At 41.6% G+C, this 8617-nt stretch overlaps 1 protein-coding gene across 1 annotated transcript; it reads left to right on the plus strand.

Annotated features, from left to right (window-relative positions):
* The first annotated feature begins 136 nt into the window (after positions 1–136).
* LOC130179816 (glutathione-specific gamma-glutamylcyclotransferase 1-like) lies at positions 137–2275 on the plus strand. The gene is made up of 3 exons (XM_056392889.1): positions 137–852; positions 1057–1092; positions 1415–2275. Exons 1-3 carry the CDS (start codon positions 682–684, stop codon positions 1832–1834), a joined length of 627 nt encoding a protein of 208 aa, XP_056248864.1. The 5' UTR covers positions 137–681; the 3' UTR covers positions 1835–2275.
* Positions 2276–8617: the final 6342 nt, after the last annotated feature.

An 8617-nucleotide genomic window follows, 5' to 3' on the forward strand; every position in this document is an offset into this window, starting at 1 on the left:
GTGCTCCCTAAGGGAATGAAATGGTAGTAACAGTGCAGGCTTGCATACCTTTGATGATATTGTGAGAAAGAAAGAAAGAAAGAAAGAAAGAAAGAAAGAAAGAAAGAAAGAAAGAAAGAAAGAAAGAAAGAAAGAAAGAAAGAAAGAAAGAAAGAAAGAAAGAAAGAAAGAAAAACTATTTTAAATTTAAATTACCACTTCAAATTGGAACCTACTCTACTTGCTATTGCAACATGTTTTCCAGTTTCACTGACTAATAACACTGGTGTGAGGTGTCACTACTAAAATGACCCTGATTGGTTTATGCGTTAGCTAAGCCCGCCCCCTGTGTCATTTCATTGGCCGAGACTGTCTCGCTCTGACGTACTCTGAACAACAAATACACGTGTTTGTGCATCAAGATACAGAAGGGAAACGACTATATCTAAGAATATCTACACACCTTTTGGACGGAACTGGACCTAACTCTACGCTGTGTACAAGACTGTGTCAAGGTTTGGGAGATGATTTTTGCCTTTAGCACTTTATCATAGCGGCAGTCTGGTGCATTGGAATGTATAGGACAGAAAAAAGAGAGGAAATACCAGAGAGCTGCTGCTTGTTGACAGAAGTAGCGACATAAACGTATTTGTCTTGCTTTTGAAAAATAAAATAATAATAAAACCCAATCAAGTGACAACAATGAAACCTCGTGATATTATAAAGGAGAAGAGCAGCATGTGGATATTTGGTTATGGCTCCTTAGTGTGGAAACCTGATTTTGCTTACAAAAAGAGCAAAGTCGGTTATATTAAAGGATACAAAAGACGCTTCTGGCATGGGGACGACTTTTATCGAGGGGACAAGGAAAAGGTAAGATTTGTGGATGCACTTTCCATTGAAACATTCATCTCTTATTATGCTGTATTGCTCTCCAGGTCGTTCAAATGTTTTTTTTTTTTTTCTGTTGAATGTGTATGTGTATAAGTATAGTATAATAATAATAATATAAGTATTTCTTGTTGCTGATGTGTGCTTTGCATGTTCTCACTGTGTTTGTGCTCCTGCTCTCTACAGCCAGGCAGAGTGGTCACACTGGTGGAGGATCAGGAGGTGAGTGTGTCCTTGTTTTGGAAGCTCTCAGTCAAGTTTAATCTGGTACACAGCATGCAGTGGTGAATTTTATTTGTATACCCCTACCATTATAGGACAAACCATAAAGGTGCCATAACTAATTCAGTTGGGCCAGTCTCAGAAAGGGTCCCCAGAAATTCATCCATCTCATTTTTGTCTTTTCAAACTGTGGTTGCTCACTAAATACATATCATTGCCTTAGGTGTTGGCAGAATACTCATGTATATGACATGACATGTATAAACATTATATACTTAATTCAGTCATGTTATGCTAATTACTGCACTTGCTTTCCCTGCAGGCTTGCACATGGGGAGTGGCCTATGAAGTCACCGACTGCCAGATTGAAGAATCCCTTCAGTACCTGAACATGAGAGAGGTTGTTTTGGGGGGTTACATAACACAGATGGTAGAGTTCATCCCGAAGGAGAAAGGCCAGGGTTCGCTGTTGGCCCTTGTCTACATCGCTACTTCTAATAACCCCATCTACCTCGGCCCGGCCTCGGACAAAGAGATTGCCGCCCAGATTGCCATCTGCAGCGGCAACACGGGCCACAATATTGAGTACCTGATCCGCCTGGCAGACTTCATGAGGATCTCCTGTCCTGAGGTGGAGGACGAGCACCTCTTTTCCATCGAGGCGGCACTTTTAAACATATTCAGTGACTGTGGAGGGATCAAACTTCTAGACCCAAAACCCATACTGCTGGGAGCTACATAAAAGACTCTACATCACAGAAATATTAATGTTTTTATACTGGGTGAAAGGAAAATGAAGTCCTGCGACGTATGTTTAAGGGTATTCAGTGCTTGAAACAGGCCTACCTAATTTGACATTTAGGGTGGCACACAATGTTTAGGTCATAACTTTACAGACTTATCTCATGTTACTCAGCACTCTACTTCTGAACTTCTCACTTTGACATCTTTCCACTGTGAAGACAGGGAATTTAAATACGTAGGTTATACATGCTGTTCCGCATATACATGTAGGCTACTGTATAAAAACTCAAGAAGCATTTGATGCTTTTAGAAATTCACACTAAGAGGTGACTTCTCTTTTTAAATCCTATGTTCTACACCTTTGTTGTAAAAGGGTCTCAAAAGTTATTGTTTACTGTGTTTTTAAAGATTGTTTTAATAAAAAGGAAGGAAATTTGCTCACTTGAGTTTGAAGAAGTGTATATATTTATGTCTGTGGTTGAATCCCCCACCCCTTCTTCCTCATGCTCCCATACCACGTGGCTGAGGAATGTACAGCTGTACTGTTTGGCTCATATGAAACACTTCTTTCATCACAGAGCTGTTAACCACACAGGCCAAGCAACTTTTTGATATTTTTGTGCTGTTACACTGTTTTACAGACCTGCTCTGTTCAGTTCTTGTGTTCATGTCACAAACAGCAGGCTGGAAAAACATTTTATTTCATGAGGTCTTTAACCTCTGAAGCTGTGGCAGGCACAGTGGTGGGTCCATCTTTTTAAATTCCTGCTGTGAGGCCAAGCATTCCTCAAACCCATAAAATTTTATTTTAAAATCTAGTTTGGATCACACTGTTCCCAAAGACAACAACTATACCAGCGTGAAGTACATGCATATAAACTAATTCACAAACACAAAGTGTAGTGGGTATTGTTATGTTTTACTCAGTGTAAAGAAACCTATAGGCAAACCTAAAGGAACCATCAAGCATTAAACATGCACCACTTGACCAGTGTAATGTCCAGTTCTTGTGTTGGGAGTAATGCCGTGTACATTTGAGTGTGCACAGTCAGCTGTAGATGAAACCACATGGAAGACTGCCTGATTTTACAGTACAGACAGAGTGTATAATTACCTAGCTGGGGGGCTGGGGGGGGGGGGGGGGGGGGTGCAGATAGGGGTTTTCTCCCTGTCTGGTCTTTGATCACGTTGCAATAACATGTACATAAGCCACAAGTCAGACTTTTTTTTTTTTTTTTTCTTAAAAAAAAAAATGGATAAGCACGCCCACGTTTTAAGCTGTACAGTTCTGTGGCACACTGTTCTACTTTCCTAGAAATTAGCTGAAAACTAGGTCAAAGGTTTGAGCTCTGGACGCAACAGAGCAAAGGAATTTACACTTCAAGAGGAACTCACATGTACAGAACATATAATATGGACAGACATAGGAAGAACTGTAACCTGCCATCATAGTACAACACTGTGTCCAGTGGTTATCCTTTTACAGGAAACAATGATATAACTGATATATCGAGGATCTGTTGTTGCTCAATGACCATTTAAAAACAGTTTGACACTCAGAACATTAAAAGCACACTGTGTGAGTCTTGATGGTGTTTTGAGAAAATGTTTTGTTACCAGCTGTGACAGCAAGTTGCTGGTACTGTCGTCATGACAAACGTGATTTCTGAGGAAACCTACTGTAGAGGGAATTACCACAGAGGTTGTTGTCTGTCTGTCTGTGGACAGATTTTGTCACTGCAATGTTGTCACAGCTTTGCCAGAATCAACACGAAACTTCATTGGTAGGTAGTTGAGATCAAAATGACGAGTACTCATGTAATATTGTAATAACTACTACTGAGTAATCATGGGTCAGAATGTCATCATGTTTATGGGCGTTGCGGATTGTTTAATCACATTAGGAGAACGTCACTAGTTTTCAATGAGATCATTCAGACAGAGAGTGAGTCAACAACGCAATGTTTTGACTGTGATATTATGCAACACGACATGGTAACGTTGTACATGCAACAAGTCCTGGTACAATAAAACATTAAAAAAATCTCCTGTCTCAGTGAACCTGGTTCTCTTTTTGCTTCCCAGTTCCCACCCAACAGTTCGTTTGTTCTCTCCACCTATTACCTCTGCCTACAAAGGTTTGTTTTCACCGGTCTCTGTTGGTTTACCAGCAGTGTTACTAAAAAAAAAGCACTTAACTGATTTACGTTGAACTGGGTGGAGGGATGGGGCATGCGCCAGGGAAGAACCCATTAAATTTTTGGTGCTGATCCAGTGAAAGGGGCAGTTGCAAGAACTGGATTGAATTGGATTTCCTAAACATTGAGAGATTGGGCATATTGTAAGGACCATGATGTAAAAAAGCAGACATATTTATGGTGTTGAGAGCTATGACTTTGTACAGGCTGGTACAGATCCAGATACCTGGATCTCACAGTGTAGGATTGTTTGGCTTTGGAGGGGGTATGTGCCCCACTGAGTGCCATTCTAGTTTACTATGAAGTAGAATTTTTCTTTCTTATATGAAGTCTGGTCTACATTGTTTGACACTGGCCTTGGCGGTGGTCTGCAGTCTACTGAGCGCATCTTCTAGTTTGTCTTTAAATCCCCAGTAAATGTATTCTCTGAAGAGTAACATGAACAGCTAATCTCAACCGGGGTTTGCTATTTAAAAATGTCCCCCATTTAATAATACTGAAAGCATGATCGATTTTAAGTTCTTTTAATTTGATGAGCTTCTATTCTTTCCCTGTTCTTCACCGTCATATAAAAACAATACCAAAGCTCAGCCTCTCCACCCATACTTCCCTAAACATCTACTGCTCTACAAAGGCTGTTATAATGTGTTTATGAAGGCTGACATAAGCATCTGAGCATTATTATTTACAACTCACTCTGGCACCTCCCATTAGAGCTATATCAGTAAAGATAAATCAATCAATAAATGTCCCTTACCACACAGTTATGGCTCCATGGAGAGGGGCAGAGGGAATATGAGAACCTGGGATCACCAGGATAGCAGATTCTTACTAACTAAAGGAGCGAACATCATAACATGTATAACCATTATATACTTACTTTTCTCTACCGTGAATATTAAGTCATGTTACACTAACCACTGTGTGTCCACTGCCCTTGCTTTCCCTGCAGAATTGCACATGGGGAGTGGCCTATGAAGTCACTGACTCCCAGATTGAAGAATCCCTTCAGTGCCAGAACACGAGAGAGGTTGTTTTGGGGGGGGGGGGGGGGGGGGGGGGGGGTTACATAACACAGATGGTAGAGTTCATCCCGAAGGAGAAAGGCCAGGGTCTACATCGCTACTCCTAACAACCCCATCTACCTCGGCCCGGCCTTGGACAGAGAGACTGCGGCCCAGATTACCATCTGCGGCAGCAACATGGGCCACAATATTCAACCTGATCCGCCACGCGGACTTCATGAGGATCTCCTGTCCTGAGGTGGAGGACGAGCACCTCTTCTCCATCGAGGCGGCAGTTTTAAACATATTCAGTGACTGTGGAGGGATCAAACTTCCAGACCGAAAACACATACTGTTGGGAGCTAAAAGAGTCCACATCATAAAAATATTAATGTTTTTATAGGAAATTTACAATTCAAGAAGAGCTCACATGTACAGAACGTGTTATGTGGAAAAACAAGTACAGAACTGTAACCTGTCAACCTGTCAACGGTGTCCAGTGGTTGTGCTTTTACAGGAAACAATGATAAAACTAAAACTGATGTTGATACGGATTTAGAGGAACTATTTGTTGCTCAATGACCATTTAAAAATAGCTTAATGCTTGGAACATTAAAACCACACCATGTACTCAGTGCTTTCTGTGTTTTTTTACCTCCGCCAAGAAGGTTATGTTTGTTTGTTTGAAACACTGAGAGATTTTTCTACATTTTTGTCAATTTCTTGGGAAGTAATGTTTTGATCTTCGTCTAAACAATGATACATATTTTGGCCTTGGTGAAGGTACACAGTCTACTGAGTTCTATTCTAGTTCAATGAACTTTTATTCATTCCCTGTTCTTCACTGTCTCATAAAAACAACACCAAAGCTCTCCACCGGTACTTTGTACATTGGTACAAGTCAGCGTGATACAAAGACACATTTAGTGCCTTGTCAAACTTGTCAAACAATGTCAAAATCCCACTGTATGGAGAAAACTGCAGCTTCCCCCAAACATCTGCTGCGCTATAAAGGCTGTTATAATGTGTTTATGAAGGCTGACATAAGCATTTATTTATTCATCTATTTGCAGTGAAAGATCACTTACGCTGCATTGGAGCATTATGATTTACAACTCACTCTGGCACCTCTCATTGGAGCTATATCAATAAAGACAAGTCAATCAATAAATGCCCCTTACCACACTGTTACGGCTCCTTGGAGAGGGGCAGAGGGAATATGAGACCTTGAGGTCACCAAGCAGCAGTAGCAGATACTTACTAACAGAAACAGGAAAACATTTCCATATATTTGACTTTGTCCATACTTGGAACATCTTCAGTGGATAGGCTATAAAACTCAATAAAATCTTCAATAAAAAGCTTAATATATTGACATACATGGATGGACTGAGCTCCCTATGCACTTTGAACCCCTAATCAACATTATTACCTGAGGTCACTCGCTCTCCACGAAAAGATGTCAGTCATTATCTTCTCAACAGAGCATACACACTGATTATGAGGAAAATACACAATACGGCAAAGTGGGGGACAGAGGTCATGTCCTCAGGATGTGTGTTTGGTCTATCACCACCCAGTATAGTGGTCACACATTCCGAAAACATTATTCCTACTAATGCATTTTGGAGCCTCCACCTGCATGCTAATGTGTACCCAGCCTGAACCTTGACCTCTGGCCTTGGCTTGGTCAGTGCGGGGCTGAAGGTCGGCCCTGGAAGTGTGTTAAAGAGAAAGTGATTGGGCCACTAATGGAGGCCATCCGCTTTAGAGCCCTATAGCCCCTTCATATTGAGAGTTCAGCTCCGTCCACGCCGAGGGTCACCTCACCCCTCTCTGGGCTCCTGCCAGTGGACATGAGTGCTGTGCGGTCATGGAGGCCACTTCACCACAAGAGGAAGACTGTCCATTAATAGGGCACAAACAATGGCTAATGATTTGGCTGTAAAGCACATGCCGTATTTCACCCCTCGATCAATCAACAAATAGAAGCTGAAACTAATGCTCCAGATGTTATATATTTTACTAAAAGAACTGGTTTCTTAGATCAAAAGACTGAATCTGTTTTCTGGCATGGGCAAGAGCTTCTGCTGTCCTCGTTTCATGACGCAGAAGGGATACAGCAGTTCAGGCTCATCCATCATTGTGCAATCATAAACACTATTCTTTAATCCATTCATCATCACCAGTGGTTGATGTGGAAATTCTTTCTTCTCATCTAAACAGAAACATGACTCACACCCACTGGATCTTTTAATCCAATCTGTTTGGAGCAGGACCGGGGACTGAACCAGGCTTGACAAAATTAAAGCTCCAGCCAGGGAGCTGCCTCCTGCTTCATTAGCCTGCTCTATCCCTGAGGAATGGCACTTTTGCTGCTCTTAATTTCATTTCCCTAATCTCATTTACACTCAGACCCACCACAGCTGCCCGGGCATGGCCGAGGGGTGTCAGGCCCTGAGGGGTAAATGGCTCTGTGAGTGTGTCTGCGAGTGAACTTTTTTATCTGTTTCAACTTGAAACATTACAAACGCTGCACTGTATAAACATGAGCTGAGACTTTATTGTCCTGATGATAATTATTAGTAGATATACCATGTTACACACCATAACTTACACTAATTGGACAGGAATTCACATTTACCTGTGATCTGGATGCTATGTTTTATTTGTCTGGTGAAGGATCAGCATGCTCTCAAGGATCCTTCTGTTGTGACATCCAGAAGTTAGAAACTTTCCCAGGAGGTCGTTATATCATTTGGTTTCATGACACATATAACACATTTTATCATAAGCATATTTGAGTTGACAGTAATATTAATGGGAAGAGAGGTAACAGGGTGTGTACATGCTCCTAAGTTTGCTTTGCAAGAATGCCAGGAAATATCTGAGTCCAACTCAATTAAGCAGTGCAAACTTCTTTCACTTCTGCAGATGGCTCAGTATGAGCACCCGCAGGTGCAAACGTCTAAGTGTGTTGTTTGACGAAGGCCTGCTCCACTTTGGCAGCATGCACGCCAGCAACTGCTGTAGTTATCACATGCTGCGAAGTCAAATTAACCTCTTGTGGTGTTAACATTATGAAGGCAGAACAATTGAGTGAAGCAGGTGGCATCCAGTGCTAAGTGCAGTGCCACAGTGACATTTCCAGTTTTTCCCCTACAGTGAAATGCTAAAGTTACTGTTATTCATCTCATTAAGTTTGTCTGAATGCCCACAAATAATGCATTCTATTATTTATCTGTCAGATTAGATTTTCACTTCTGTCTCACGTATAAATCAGTCAAGACAGTAAAGTGCAATCTCTCTGCTGAACTGCCTCGTTGGGAGGGAATGCAGGTAAGAGACACTAAGGGTATCGGTGCAGATACCGTCACACCCTGTGCCTGGAGGAACAGGTGAATGTTTTGATAAAAAACACACGCTGTGTTTGTATGGCAGACTGTGCCACAGATGATTGGGCAACTCACTAAAGATGTCTTTAACATGGTTGGCTTACTTAGTGAATGATGTTATCTACACTGTGGATGTCAACACATGCCAAAAATAAAATGGTTGCGCAATACCCCCCCCCCCCCA

This window comes from Seriola aureovittata, chromosome 13 (genome assembly GCF_021018895.1).
Source record: "Seriola aureovittata isolate HTS-2021-v1 ecotype China chromosome 13, ASM2101889v1, whole genome shotgun sequence".
NCBI classification, from domain to species: domain Eukaryota; kingdom Metazoa; phylum Chordata; class Actinopteri; order Carangiformes; family Carangidae; genus Seriola; species Seriola aureovittata.